At 37.9% G+C, this 16,354-nt stretch overlaps 1 protein-coding gene across 2 annotated transcripts in view; it reads left to right on the plus strand.

Annotated features, from left to right (window-relative positions):
- Window positions 1-16,354, plus strand: part of rxraa (retinoid X receptor, alpha a) — a 134,510-nt gene that overhangs the window by 111,920 nt on the left and 6,236 nt on the right. For both annotated transcript variants that reach the window (XM_061734418.1, XM_061734419.1), the window contains exons 7-10: window positions 7,961-8,090; window positions 9,084-9,216; window positions 12,165-12,256; window positions 16,003-16,108. In XM_061734418.1, the coding sequence (XP_061590402.1) occupies window positions 7,961-8,090; window positions 9,084-9,216; window positions 12,165-12,256; window positions 16,003-16,108 (461 nt within the window). The remainder of the gene's footprint in view (window positions 1-7,960; window positions 8,091-9,083; window positions 9,217-12,164; window positions 12,257-16,002; window positions 16,109-16,354) is intronic.

The raw sequence follows: 16,354 nt of genomic DNA on the forward strand, positions 1-16,354 counted from the left end.
GTCTTATTTGTATATGATACACTCCAAATACAACTTTCAGCTTATTTCTTTATTTTGGCATTTTCTTATAAGTGTGAACTTCCAAGAGCTGATCCATCACAGTCAGCAAGTTATCAAATTATTTCATCTTTTCCATCTCCAGGTAGTTCTTGTGTTTGAGTTTTATATTGATTTATGACGTTGAGAAGGAGCAAACTTGCAAGTCAAGTCAGCTTTGTCTGGAGGTGGACCTATGAGAGAGGGCTTCATTTAATGCAAAATGTGGGATTATTGTCTTTGGTTTTCCAAAGGTTTAAAATGCGTGCTGATTTTTATGTCAAATATAAATTGGGCACTATTCTACCTGCTGCTGGATGTTCGGGATCAGTTATGAGTGCCATCTGTCATATCTGTTTTTTTGCGTCTTGCTTAAGAAGTGGCTGCAACAGTAGTTTAGCTGCTCGCCTCCTTCACACAGCTGGAAGTCTGTGTTCCCAGTATCAGCTGGGCTGTCTTCAACACAGAGGAGACTAAGAGTAATGAATAATGCATCAGACAGGCTGTTCCTAAAAGGATCCTACAAAGCCTCAGCTTTCCCTGGAATTCTCCTGCAACATGGGAACCAGGGGCGTCATGCAGCAGCCTACCAAAGGACTGAATGCAGGAGAGGAAGGGTGGGCGGGCTTCTTCTGGGATTCATCTGCGAGGGATATGTCCTGTGAAGTAAAGGTAGAACCGTGAGGGTTGTTATGAGAATAAATGGGAGCTATTTTGGGGACAGATGAAAATGTAGGGGTTTAGCATTGACATAAGGGTGAGAGAGATGGAGAGAGAGAGTCACTTGGGAGCAGCTGGCAGCTCTGACACACTAATGCACTGAGAGTGTTTGGACTCTGCTGTGGTGGGTCCCTTGACACTTGCCGCCCACCCAACACCATGAGGATGTTTTGTGAAGGGATGAAAATAAGAGTGACAAGCAGGGCCGTCCCGGGAAATGTATTTTATTTTTGACCAACTTTTAAATGAAAGATAGTACAGCAACTTTAAAGAAATATGATACAGTTGGAAAGAGTCTTGACAACAACCTTCATATCTTAAATACTTCATCAAAATTTGTATTCTTTGTAGGGCTGGGCGATATGGACCAAAAGTCATATCTCGATATTTTCTAGCTGAATGGCGATACTCGATATATATCTCGATATTTTTTCTGTGCCTTAATTGGGGTTTCCCCCAAAGCATTATAGCAGTGATTCTTAACCATAGGGCCGCGGCCCACACTTGGGCCGCGAGCGCCATCTAGTGGGCCGCCAAAAGAAATTGAGTTTTGTACGTGTGGGCCGCGTGGGCCGCCGGACTGCATAGCAACTCCCGACCAAATGAGGAGAAGACACTCAGCTAGCTGTACGTGTAATAGTAAGAGAAATGGTGTGTATTTACAGAGAAAATCCTTCATTTTGCACAGAGTAGGTTTAGATCCGCCAGGATCAGGGATCGATTACTTGGGTCTGCGCCCAGAGCGAGCGAGCGCGGCGTGTTCATTTATCCCGACGCGTCCCCGCGGCCGGGGAGGTCGGCTGAGGCTGCCGCTCGGGCGGTGGGCTCCGTCGTTACTGGTGAAAGATGGTAGATGTAGATGCGTGGGCTGTCGTGTCTGCTGGACTGGACTGTTCGGGCTTTCGAAAAAGCATCGGAAAGTAACTGCTGCAGCGCGACCAGAGAGCTGCGGTGCGGGCTGTGCCCGTCGCAGCTGATCAGGCTCGGATGAACCCGACACACTGAGTCCTGACAACTTATTAATGTAAATAACTTAAAGTAAAATCAAACTAAGTTTTGTCCTCGCTGTATTTTTAAATATGCATCCCGGAATGGACAAATTCATCCTGTTCAGTCTTCCCACTGGGACAAAACCAGTGTCTCATACGTTCAGAGACCGTGGCGTTCAAAGTGCGAAAGTGAAAGGCCACTGAAACAAAACACAAAGTTTTTCATCAAACATATCCACTCAAGTCGGAACCTAAGTCACAGAAATATAAACTGACCATCTTAAAACACCCATGTTTGAGTCCAGATACAGCTGTGAGGCAGCTTTCTCCACAGTGAACATAATTAAAACTAAATATCGTTCCAGGCTCATCAATGAGCACCTCCACATGCATATGAGAACCTGACACCATCCAGCCCAGATTTAAAGTCCTGACAGGAGAAGTTAAAGCTCAGTTCTCTCACTGAACAACAGAAAGTGGGGGCATAAGATTATAAGAGGGGAATAAAGACAAACTGCAAAACTGTTAAATTGTTAAGATGCGTTTATATTAATTTATTATAAAAATGTGTTGAGACAATTAACAAAGAAAAGGGGAAATTCAAACTGCTAGTAGAGAAATAAAATAAGATAGCATTTGAAAAATAAAATAAAATCTACTTTATTTTTAAGAGAAAAAAATATGTTTAATTCAAGTTAAACATGTTAATTGGCAAATATGTCCTTTTTTTTAATATAACAGTCAGATGCAGATGTTGATACAACTATGAGGCTACTTGAATATACACACACACACACACACACACACACACACACACACACATACATATATATATATATATATATATATATATATATATATATATATATTATGATGTTCTGGACCTTCGCTTGAGTAAATTTTCTCTAAATGGACCTCTTAAAGTTTTAGTTAAATACCCCTGCTATACAGTGTTTATATTTAATGGGCCCCGGGCCACTCTGTACTGAAAAAATTGGGCCCCAAGGTCAGAAAGGTTAAGAACCCCTGCATTATAGCATAGCATCTCTGTTAGCTTCATTTTTTTCTGAGGCAAACTCTTAAAAAAACAGTCAGTTTTAATACAAAGCCTCGTGCCAAATGTCACACAGGTTCCTTTATTAACAGAGGTCTGCACAATATCAAAATGTATAAAACAAATGAAATAAAAATAAACTGCCTGCATATATAGAATAAAAATGCTTCTTGAATAAAATAAAACAAATATCCCTTTCCTGCATAACAATTAAATTAAAATACACTGTGCAATTAATACAATGTAGACAGTAACAGGCAGACTTTTCCACTGAGGTTGACAGTTGTGCAAATAACAAAACATTCGTGCAAATCTCAAATAAAACCTTCAAGTCAATTTGTCACAAAATAAGCTATATCAAAATCATAAAAAAAAAAATATATAATTTTTTTTTTTTTTTTTTTTTTTTTTTTTAAATCGATATAAACGATATTGTCTCGTACCATATCGTGTTTGAAAATATATCGATATATATTAAAATCTCGATATATCGCCCAGCCCTAATTCTTTGTACTGGTTACTACTACGACTCTTGTTTTTATGCAGCCGACAAGTCACTTTTCCAGAACCACAATATTTGATTAATGGCTCTATCAGTTAAATAGTCTGGACTTTACATGTTAAAGGTTTTGGGTGTTTGTCTTTTGTTGCCACTTTAAATACAACAGAGCGGTTCTGTATGGGTTTTACATGCCTTTATTGGTATTTCTGGTAACTCCTTTTATCTGGCAGTTTATGTACTCACCATGGAGAAGTAATGGTGTCAAGCAAACCAGTGAGAAATCCACTTTTGAAGAAAAAGCACCACTGAATCCATAAATTGGACAAGCAAGGAGCTATCAGAATGGATCGATCCAACATGTTTTCTCCCAGTTTTGCGGAGCTGACCCTTTAACTGAGATGGAGTCTGCAATTTAGTCAGAGTATCAGCATCACCCTGACCACAAGGACTCCCGTTCTCTCCAAATACCATCCCTGTGCAACCCCCCCCTCACCAGGCCTCTATTGAGAGGCGCTGCCCCATGCTATAATTAATCACAGGGCCCAGGTCATGAGTGTACACCATGAATAGGCCACTGCCGCTGTCTAATGACTGGGGTCTGGCCAAGCTGAATAAGAGTGTGTTTATCTCATGGTGACCTAGAACAGGAGTTAAACAGGCGTTAGTAATATGCCTTGAGCCAAAAGAGTATAGGTTTTCTCTTCAGAGGCGGCAGAGAAGAGGATGCATCATTCACCAATCCTGAGGTTTTTTTGTTTTGTTTTGTCTTTAATTACTTCTGTACTCTATTTTTGGGTTATTTCTGCCCTGCTCCTCTACTGTCTTTATATCAGTTTATCGAGAACTTGATTATTTTATTATGCATTATTCCTATTTTTTCTCTTGACTTGAAGCAGAAAGCCGTTGTTTTGGAAGCTAATTAGCTGATGAGTCATTCCCCACTTACATCTGAGGGTGGGTTTGTTTCTTCAATTTAAAATAAGTAGGACACTTGAGAAATTCATTTTCATATCGTTCTGTATGAGAACCTAATTTTCTCTCTGTTGTCACACTAGTATAGACTGAAGTAAGCAGAACGATGAAAAATTGAAAGGCAAATCTTTCGTTTCCCCTCCTCCAGTGATGAAAATTTCATGGGACAGTATGCAAGCCAGGCATTTCTCTAAGCAGCTGAGAGGGTGGTGATGGGACGGAAATTGTGTATTTTGTGGAAGACATTAGAAAAAACAAACTCCATAACTTCACGCAAGTTTATCCTCTTATTCTCTGTGTCAGAAGCTTTGCCCTGCTTATTCACTTCGCATTTTCAGACCGTATTCTGGGGTGTGCTTAACTATGTTAACACGTGATGGGGAATGCCGTTGTGCCACGGTGGTCTCCGGCATTGTGGCCCGATGGCTCGCTTAATGGGGCTGAGACTTGAACAGTAAGCACAGTAAAGTGATGCTCGAGAAATGTCTCAGGAAAGAGGCGTAAACGCTTTTCTCCCCAATCATCTCCACCGACAGAAGCAACGAAACCAGGTCAGTGTAAACACGGTTAAAATAGCCATGCAACATTCATGAGGCTCACCATGTTTAATGAGAAACCAGGGATATGTATTCTTACGAGGAAGGAGTGGGTTGACAGTGGCGCCGTCTTTTGTTTTCCTTTGTTTTTTTGCTCGGCCTGCACTTTGGAATGAATTAGCTGAATATGTTTGTGTTTCTGAGAGAAAATGCAGCTCGCAAAAACTGTCGCACTGAGCCGCGCCGTCCACTGTCTCCCACGGAGATCAGGCGCTGAAATATTCATAAGATGCGTGTTGTCTTTCTGCCCCTAAAGGGGAGAGAGAGAGAAAGAGAGAGAGAGAGAGAGAGAGAGAGAGAGAGTTAGAGAGAGAGAAACATGGCAGGGTTTGTGTTAGGTTTAAATTTTATCTATATTTCAGCTGAACATCTGTGATGCTCTGCAGTCAGTTTCACTCTATTGGGAGGGAACGCAGAGGAGATGGGACAGTGTGGGTCCATATATTATAAACGGAGAATAGGAATGTAGATGTTTTCTACTTTATCTTGAGTTAATCTTCTCCTGAGAGATGCAGTTCCTTCAAGCTTTTAGCATCGATCTCTGGGATTCGGAGTACGAAGCAGCTGAGAAGTTGGAGACTGATTTTATCAGTGGAAGTTCACACAGGGATGCTTTAATTACGGGTGTTAACTTAATTAAATATCATGCACAGAAGTGAGTCACAAGTCTTTGCACATGTGCATGCTGCACTCCATGGATAGTGGTAAAACATTGTTTGTCTTGACTGACAGTACGTTTAGAGTTTATGAAGTTTTATTTTAGCGAGGTAGTCATACATTACGCACGTGTTGTGTCAGTTTCACACAACTACTCCCTTTTGCTCAAAGTATGATGTCTTTTCAAGTAACTTGCCATGACATTTCAGTCCTGGCAGTCCTGGTTTTGGACTGGTGCAGTCAAAAATGATTTTCTTCACCTAAATTGTGGAAAGTGGCATTGCAAACTCATTACCAAACAGATCAAGAATAAAGATTGATTTAGTTATCATTGATCTGCCAGCAGTTGAATATTTTATTTCATGAAGTCAATTATTCGTGAAGTAAAATACAAATTGTTAACTTGCTACATCTCTGCCTCAATGATGTTGTATCTTTCTTTTCCCTGAAATCGATGATCAGACTTTTGATTTCCTCCTGGTGTTTAGTTTCATTATTGTTTGTAGTTCAGCAAATTTATCGATATCGACCATAAAGTTGACAACAAGGCATAGTCACACCCTTGTTTCTTTTTTCTAGAAATTTTGGCACCAACAAATACATTAAAAGGAATTTTCTTTTAGGACGATGACTATATTTGTCAAATAAAAACATGGAAATAACAGATGGATGAATCAACATTTTAGTTGTTCCGTTTGTAGCTTTTATCCATAACAAGAAAAAATGTTTTTCAAATTTGATTAAGCGACAATGTTGTGTGACTATTACTAAGTTTCCAATTATCCTATTCAGGAACTAGAGAGGGGTTTGTAAAAGGGGTTTGTAAAAAGCTTTTCTTTTATGTTATTAAATAATTTATGCTTACGAAGGTAGAATGAAGTAAGCTCAATAGTGAGTGTTCTCTTCATTTCATTTGGAGATTTTTATTTCAGAGAGACTTGTCAGTTTTCTCTTTTGAGGACAAAAAGATCCATTAGCCATGCGCATCCTGCACACAGCATGTTTTATAATAACCTCCAAAACAACTACAAACCTTTATGATGAAGAGGAGCCATCTCAAAAGCCTTCTAATCTTCTCCTTGGCCCATTGGCACCACGTAGGATGCTGAATTTATGTTATTTTGTTTTTATAGGTTTAATCCGTTTAATTATGATTGTATAATTGGTTGTTTTTTTCAACTTATCTTCACGTTTTATAAAGGTTTTGATTTTATTAGGTTTTATTTGTATACCTTTTTATTTACTTGCTGCATGACACTTTCTGCTACTGTAGCAGTTTAAAGTGCTTTATGAATAAAGTTGGCATGGTACGGTAATAACAAGCCCCATATAGTTATTATTATAATATGCATTGGCTTCATACTTTACAAAGCCTTTTCTGGTCTGGTAGTGAAGTCCCCTTTGAGGTTCTCAGCACTTGTTCAGTAGTAAAGTGTCAATAAAGCCTCTGGATGGTCTCTTGAGCTCCATTAACTGTACTCGAGTGTTTCTGCTAGAACGTTCCCAAAGAAAGAGCCTGCTCAGCAAAAGTTGTTTTTTCACCGGCAGCTCGCTGCAGGTATTTCCTCCACAAGCTGGGATAGAATCACTGTTTGTTTTGTCTTTCTACTTGCCTTCCTCTTCAGAGGATATTCACAGCATAGCACTCGTGTCAGTGTCAACATGTGTGTGAAAGTTTTGCGCAGGTTAATACTCGGGCATCCTGAGAACAGTCAGTCAGACAAAAGTAGCACAAAAACCGAGTTAATTATATGATACCTACTAGGGCTGGGCGATATGGACCAAAAGTCATATCTCGATATTTTCTAGCTGAATGGCGATACTCGATATATATCTTGATATTTTTTCTGTGCCATAATTGGGGTTTCCCCCAAAGCATTATAGCATAGCATCTCTGTTAGCTTCATTTTTTCTGATGCAAACCCTTAAAAAAACAGTCAGTTTTAATACAAAGCCTCGTGCCAAATGTCACACAGGTTCCTTTGTTAACAGAGGTCTGCACAATATCAAAATGTATAAAACAAATGAAATAAAAATAAACTGCCTGCATATATAGAATAAAAATGCTTCTTGAATAAAATAAAACAAATATCCCTTTCCTGCATAACAATTACATTAAAATACACTGTGCAATTAATACAATGTAGACAGTAACAGGCAGACTTTTCCACTAAGGTTGACAGTTGTGCAAATAACAAAACATTTGTGCAAATCTCAAATAAAACATTCAAGTCAATTTGTCACAAAATAAGCTATATCAAAATCATAAAAAAAAAAATGTTTTTTTTTTTTTTTAAATAATCGATATAAACGATATTGTCTCGTACCATATCGCGTTTGAAAATATATCGATATATATTAAAATATATATCGCCCAGCCCTAATACCTACCGGTATTCATTTTTACCTGTTTTGTGTATGTGTTTTCTTGCAGCCCAACGACCCAGTGACAAATATCTGTCAAGCAGCTGACAAACAGCTATTTACCCTGGTGGAGTGGGCCAAAAGGATTCCCCACTTCTCTGAGCTGCCGCTGGATGACCAGGTCATTCTGCTACGAGCAGGTCGGTCAACACTACTTCAACATATTCTTGAGTTCATTTAAAACCTTCCTTATAAAGAATATACACAGAGTGTGTATGAATTTACTTTTCTTTTGTTTCCTGGGCCTAATGGTTATATGTACAGTATAAAACTATGAATTACACTTTAGGTCGTAACACCAAGACGAGGAGAACAAAACAATAATGTATGCATCTGATCTATGAGGAAACCATTTAAGATCACAGAGGCAACAACGTGGAACAGGCGGTGAATCATCTGTCACGTCTGCTCCACTCACTAACGTCACATGCAGGAAGGTTTTTTAGGTTCTCCCAACACATTGCCCTTGTTTCTTGCTTGTCGTTCCCAATTATACCACTTTATTCTTTATCCACCTCGAGGAAAGAAAAACATGCACCACACACCCATCACTCACACTAAAAAAAAATCCTCCCATTCTCCGTCATCCTTTGCACATGCAACGATGGAGAGGCTTCAGCAAAGTAGACTGAGACATTATTCTTCAGAGCTCTTCTCTTCTCAGATCTCAGGTTTCCTATAAATAACCACTTTAGTTCTGCTGAATCACGAATAAAAGCATCCCAGTTCTTCTCATAGCCAACTCAACTATGAGAAGAAGAAGCGAGTGTTGCCAGGCAGAACAGTTAAAGGAGCCCTGTCGCTCACACGGCTGCATCTTATGTCTTCACTGCTCTCTGTGTCAGGCCCCCTGCTTTGGCACATCAAGTCTTTTGTCTTCATCATGGTGGCAGGCGCAGTTCATCCCTTTTACACGCTTGTCTCTTTAGAAAGCACGATTCAAATATCTTAGTAATAACCTGATGCTTTCTCTTGAGAAAGCTGCCGGGTTTTATGGTGCAGCGTAATTGATTCATTGGAATTCTGCCTTTGTTGTCAGTTTAATTTGGTTTGAATTCCGTGTGAACTTTTGTACTCTGATTTACTTGTTTTTTCATACTTTTCTTGGATCTCCCTCCTCATCTCTGCTTCAGGCTGGAATGAACTCCTCATTGCATCATTTTCGCACCGTTCGATAGCAGTAAAAGATGGGATTCTGTTGGCGACAGGGCTGCATGTCCACCGAAACAGCGCCCACAGTGCCGGAGTTGGAGCCATCTTTGACAGGTTATTACTACCAAATGTTCCTTTTTTGCACTAAGTTTATTAGTATTAGGTTTTAAAGTTTTTCTTCCAGGAGAGGGCAAGTTGTCATGAATTAATTTTATCTATCTATGCTTTGAATGCATAAAATATTTTGTATTAGTGTAAAATGCATTTCACATATCTACCTTTTTATGTTTTTGTGTAGCTGAAAACATTACTGGCAATTAAATCCTTAGTCATACAGAATTAGATAAGTATATTTGACATATTTTACAAGTTTTCTGACAGCAAACAACATTTACAGGAAAGTATTGCATATTGACTTGAAATAACAAGAATGTCTCATGTCCAACTAAGCAGCAGAGAATGTATTGATTGACGCCTGTATATTAAATATGCATACTTGGGTGCATCAGGGGTCTCTGGGCTGTCCAGAAAATGTCAACAATTTCATGGAAAGTGCAGTCACAGTGAAGTCAGGGCTGTGCAGGAACTGCCTCTGTGACTGTTATCGTCAATCACGGGTGGCAGGCTGACAGTCTGACTAAAATATCTCCAGTCCGTGGTGCGTGTTTGACAGTTTTACAACCTGAATTGAGCTAAGAGAAACTGTTTACAAAGTCACCATATTCAAACTAAATATATACAATGCTGACTATACCGAGTGCTGTTACAAGCTTTTAAAATATTAAGAAAACAATTCACATTTGGTATTGAGGCCCTTTGTTATGACACAACCAGTTATGTTCTGATTCATTTCTCCTCTCTGAATGTTAACTTGTGAACGTTAACTCAATAGATATACAATGATAAAGGCACAACACACCTGTCTTTACAAGGTTTCAAATTTGACAAAAGTGTACATCATGGTGAAAGAAATTAAAACTATAAAATTGAAATATTGTTTGTAATTCTGCAAACCAGCCCTTGTGATTAAAAGGCCAGATGGAAGCCATTCCTTTCTAAAATCCAGGTGACAGCAAAGCTAGGTTTTCCAAAAGCCATCCAAGTGCACAAGAACCAAAATCCTCTAATCTAAAGTAATGCAGATTGAAGTAAATACTCACAGTTCCAAACGGTGTATCTTTGCAGATAAAACAAACATTTAGTATCATCTGAAGTATTAGCATCCCTACAGTGAAACATAGTGATAGCAGCACAATATACCACACCATACCACGAAGAAATCACAAAAGTAGCTTCAGGTACACCAAGGAAAAGTCCAAGAATGACCCAACAAATGTCTGGATCTGAACAGCAAGAGAAGATCTCTCATGGTGGACTGACATTCCCTTTCCAACCTGAGCTAGCTAGAATCTTTCTGCCAAGGTGAACAGGGGAAACATCCAGAGGAGAGCTGTGACCAATTTTTAAGAATCATTGCCAAGATTAAAAAAAAAATATGTATTGACATTATGTTAAGATGAATCTGAAAGTAAAGATGTGTAAGACTTCAAAGATTCTAAAAACACTTCCATAAAAATGGTTTACATTTGTGTTCATTAACATACCGTATTTTCTGGACTATAAGCCGCTACTTTTTTCATAGGTTTTCAACCATGCAGCTTGTACAAAGGTGCGGCTATTCTGTGGATTTTTCTTCCACCGCTCGGGTCGCTCTAACCGGAATTAGAATCAAAACTAAGACAAAATAAATGCAAAGAAGAATACGCTACTTCTTCTTTAGCAGATAGAAGTAGGTAGAAGCAGATTTCAAACAGATAAATAAATACAGGTTATTTTCTCTTGGTTCTGTCCCGTTTTAATCAGCAAAGTTGCTGCCGTGTTAAAAGACACTGTTAGGAAAGGATCTATTTAGGTACAAACATGAACATCATTTACAGTTCAAAATCCTTCTGTACTTGTAGTAAGATAAGAAATCAGATAAGAAATCCTTTAATAGTCCCCCAGAGGGGAAATTTCCAAATATCTAAATCTAAATATCTAATCTAACAACATAAATATCTGCGGCTTGCATATCTTTTTTTTTTTAATAGAGCGGATGCAGGTGCGGCTTGTATATTTTTTTTTAATTATTCTTTTTTTAAATAGAGCAGATGCGGCTTATATGCAGGTGCGGCTTATAGTCCAGAAAATACAGTAATTCCTTAGAAATACTATTGTTAACTATTTATTATGAAAATGAGAGTTGCACTAGTAATGCAGTGCATGTATCCCTGCAGAGGGCTGGTGTGGCTGTGTCTCTCTGATCCACAGTCATCACTGCTCACAGCTGCAGGACACATCCCATCTATGCATTAAGTGCGGCAAGCATTAAGATGCAGAGAACTGATTATGTCTTCTTATCTACTCCCTTCTCTCTCTCTTACCCATATCAACCAAGAGACTAATTACTGTAAGTTATGCACTTAGGTCGTTTCTTTTTTCTTTTCTTTTCTCTTTTTACCGTTGTCCCGCCTCAAAGTAGATTTAATTGGAATGAAGTGAGAGCTGCAGTTGACCTGCCGGTTAGAGGGTGAGAGGGAAAACAGTGAACGCCGGTGTGAGGGTGTGACCAAGTCAACGAGGGGTGAGGAGTTTGAGCGACTCCACGCATCATCACACCCACCAGTGAAGCCACACACAAACAGTGGGAGTGCTGGTGTTGGGTTACAGGTTGTGTTTACGCTGCGGCTGTCCTTTTATGAAAACCATGTACTAAATATAATTACTTTGCAGGGTTGTAAACTTTTTCCACTAATCTAACTGTGCCTGCGTTGGCTCACAGTGTGCTGGTGTGCATTTGTCTTGGAATAGAGCAGAGCTGGGTCGGGGTTGAAAACTTGTTTTTTATGTAACTAGTCTGGAAAATTCAAAGGAGAGGTAGCAGTCAAACTCAAATCGCTTTTCTAGCACTTGTTTGGTTTTGTCTGGCATGTTTTAGTAGCCAAGAATGATTTTTACGGCAGTTTTGAATTGTAATAAGTGCCAGATCTGACTGTTTTTACCTTTGTGTATTTTGTGTTCAGAGTGCTGACAGAACTGGTGTCAAAAATGAGGGACATGCAGATGGATAAAACAGAGCTGGGGTGCCTTCGAGCCATTGTCCTCTTCAATCCAGGTAACTATCTCCAAATGTGAACGCTCATTAAATTAACAAAAAAATAAGAGCGTGAAAACACAACAATAATAATAATAATAATAATAATAATAATAATAATGAATTTAATTTATAATGCACTTTCCATTCTGTGAATATCAAAGTGCTACAAGAAAAAGGTAAAAAAAAAGTCATAAAATAAAAAAAATAAATAAATAAAACAATGTCAGTTGTATGGAGGATTTTTTGTGCCAAAATTAAATAAATAAATACATCATTAATTAATTAAAATGGGAACGAAATATATCATTAATTAATTAAATGTGTCATTAATTAATTAAAATTAGAATGAAATATGTCATTAATTAATTAAAATACAATTCATTTTAAGTAAAAATATATATTTATTATTTCAGCATTTAATTAATTAATGACACATTTAATTAATGATTGCGTGTTGCGTGTGAATCATGAAATGTAAAACTGCATTTAATTAATTAATGACACATTTAATTCATGATTTCGTGTTGCTGAATCATGAAATGTAAATGTAAAACTGTCAGTTTCACTTGTCAAACTCAGTGGGCGGGGCTAACGCAAATCTAGTGGAATCCACTGCTTTGGACTTTCTAAACATGACAGCTCAGTTTGGAATGATTTTCGTGAACTTTGTAGAGAGTTGGTGAGCGATATCTTCGACCTTGCAGAGTATGTGGAAGCAGGATCTGCTGACCCCTAGCATGTAGCGTGTAAAGCAGAGGAACTGCTCGAAGTCGTTGGAGTTATTTCTGCACTTTCCCATCTTGACTTGATGTGCAGGGGAACCAATGAGGTGTTTGGAATCCGCCCACTGAGTTTGACGAGTGAAACTGACAGTTTTACATTTACATTTCATGATTCAGCAACACGAAATCATTAATTAAATGTGTTATTAATTAATTAAATGCAGTTTTACATTTCATGATTCACACGCAACACGAAATCATTAATTAAATGTGTCATTAATTAATTAAATGCTGAAATAATAAATATATATTTTTACTTAAAATGAATTGTATTTTAATTAATTAATTACATATTTCATTCTAATTTTAATTAATTAATGACACATTTAATTAATTAATGATATATTTCATTCCCATTTTAATTAATTAATGATGTATTTATTTATTTAATTTTGGCACAAAAAATCCTCCATACAGTTGGGCCTTTACAGTTGTGTTTGGAAAAGACAGAATTATTGGAAAATACCAACTCTGCAGTGATCCAGTATTTGAACGTTATCACAGCAAGCCGTATCTATGTTTATTAAAGCTGCCCATGAATGTGACCAAGGTTTTTAATGACTCCATGTGGGAGACTCCCTCCTGCTGCGGCCACTGTGGATCTGCTCACACCAGACACACTGCTCCTCTGTGTTCCTCGTTTTGTTTAGGCCACGTCCAGGCCCACTGGCCCCAGTTCACTTTTCCGCCTGATTCCTTGTTAATTAGCGGTTTGCACGACTGGTCCGACCGAACGAGCAAAGGGGTCGAGGGTGCGGAGGAGGTGCCAGCGAGGCTAAAAGGGCCCTCAGTGTTTCCTTTCCCACACTGTGTGATGTAGTCCAGCCATTAACAACAAATGTTCATTAATTGCTGGTCGATCGTGCAACACTTTGTTCACCAGAAATGTTAATCAATGACGTGTTTGTGTTGTGAATCAAAGATGCGTCCTTCAGTGGAGCTTAAATTAGCGCAGCTTGGAAATTAAAGCCTTAATTGGACTAACCCAGAATGTGGTGACACATGTTCATATCGAGCCTACGAGGTTAAAACTCACTGTGTAAATTACAGAGTTTCCAGAAGGGTTTGAGGCTGCACAGATAAACAGAATGCACTGATGTTTTCATCAAAACCCATTAATGAACTGGTAATAAAACACAGAATGTATATCTTTTTTTCTATTCAACTTAAATATAAATCTTTCAGTGATATTATCTACATTTGATGAATAAGAGCCTTACCTGAAATATTTGTCTATGCAGCTTTTCAGGGGGTCCTTTTTTTTTGTTTTGAGGTTTTTTCCTCAACTTTTCTAACTCCTTCTTGCCTCTTTCCCAACTTTTTTAGAAACACATATTGTGTCCATCTTTTTATCTTCTTGACATTTTCAACTGAGTCTTTAGCTAATAAAACACAGCTTATTTTTTTATTTTACCCTGCCAAGATGCCGTGCTGCTTCAATGATTTCTGCTCATATTTGTCATGTTTTTAACATCTTTTATGGTGAGTAACCATTAAAAACAGGAACGTTGATTATATGTCTTAGCAACTGATGTAGCTTTCCTTTAATGAGACTTCAAATTGAGTCAAGTTTGAAGAGATGTCAAGGAAGTGGGATGGGAACAGTACAGAAAGCGAGGGGCAGGACGTTGGAGCCTTTTCCTCCCTCGCCATGGTAAATGGCAAATTAAAGAGATGAGCTTGCTCAGAATCTTGTTTCCCTTTGGAGAAAAGAGTCTGCTAAATAAAATGTAATGTAATGAGCACACAACAGAAATTTTGGGAATGTAAATTCTGTTCCCTGAGACATGTCTGCAGTAATGCTTCTCTTCCAGTCTTTCTGGCCATATGGGCATGTTCTTCCACCCGTACACTGATCTGTTAGCTGTGACTTTCTTTCCATGTTGTCTCCAGTGAGTTTACCTGCCAACACTGCATGTAACATGTCACAAACAAAACTCAATGCAGCCATTGCAATCTTTACAAAGTTATCCTGCATTAACGCTTTTGAAACAGTCTTCAATTTATCTTTCAAAGCTGTTCACCTTCGTTTGTCACATTTAATATGACGGGAATAAACACTTTTATCTTGCTGCACTTTGGTCTTCATTTTACTCCCACTGTACGTCCTCAACATCTCTTCAACTTGTCTGCATTTGGTAATCGCTGTTATCTAGTACTGCATCCCAGACACACACATATTTCTCCAGATGTTCTGAATCTTTTGATAATATTACGTACAGTATATGCTGAGGTATTCAAAGTCTGTGCTCTTAATTTTACTCTGAAGAATGTTTTTTTCTGAAATTGTTGCACAATTTGTAGATGCATTTTTTTTCCACATTAAGACTATATTTAAAGATGGGCAGAGACTCAAAGATTATTTTTTCATTCCCAGCCATGTCACTGACCCTTTACCAAATAAACTTAATTAGTTGCTTCAACTATTTCTCTCCCAAACCACTTACTTTTCCATCATTGTCTTGCCAGTGTCGCAGCTTTTTTGACGCTTGTTGCTTCCGGACAAATTCAAAATGAGCTCAAGTTTTTCATGAAATGATCAAATCATTAAAATATATATTCTGTTGTGAATTTCCTGTGTTTTTACAAAGTTACTAATTCATCGCATTGTGTTTTTATGCAGCATTCCAGCTTGGTTGGCATTGAGATATATATATATATATATATATATATATATATATATATATATATATATATATATATATATATATATATATATATATATATATATATATATATATATATGTATGTATATATATGTATGTATGTAGTACAGTGCAGACCAAAAGTTTGGACACACCTTCTCATTCAAAACAAATGGGGAATTGTGTCCAAACGTTTGGTCTGTACTGTGTGTGTACTGTGTGTATATATAAATATATATATATATATATATATATATATATGAGATATAAACAGAAAAGCAATGAAGGCCCTGGTGAAACTTAATTTGCAATGGTTTCTATGTGTGTTTGTGTCCAGACTCTAAAGGCCTGTCGAACCCCGGTGAAGTAGAAGCCCTGAGGGAGAAGGTGTACGCGTCTTTAGAGGCCTACTGCAAGCAGAAGTACCCTGAGCAGCCGGGCAGGTGGGAGTCCACTCAAACACTGATCCCTTACTCTGTCCAATCTATCAGACACAGTTAAAAGTCAAATAAAGAGCAGAGTTCACAATTCAATTTAATTCTTAAAGTGAAATTAAAATATAAACCTTAAATGTAGACAACTTTTAATGATGTAGATGTTACAGAAATGACAAAATGTACATTTTTATCGAGTGTGTAGTCAATAAATCTTTATGTTGTAAGTATCCTTTTGAGGGTAGTGCACATTAT

This window comes from Cololabis saira, chromosome 11 (genome assembly GCF_033807715.1).
Source record: "Cololabis saira isolate AMF1-May2022 chromosome 11, fColSai1.1, whole genome shotgun sequence".
Lineage (NCBI taxonomy): Eukaryota > Metazoa > Chordata > Actinopteri > Beloniformes > Belonidae > Cololabis > Cololabis saira.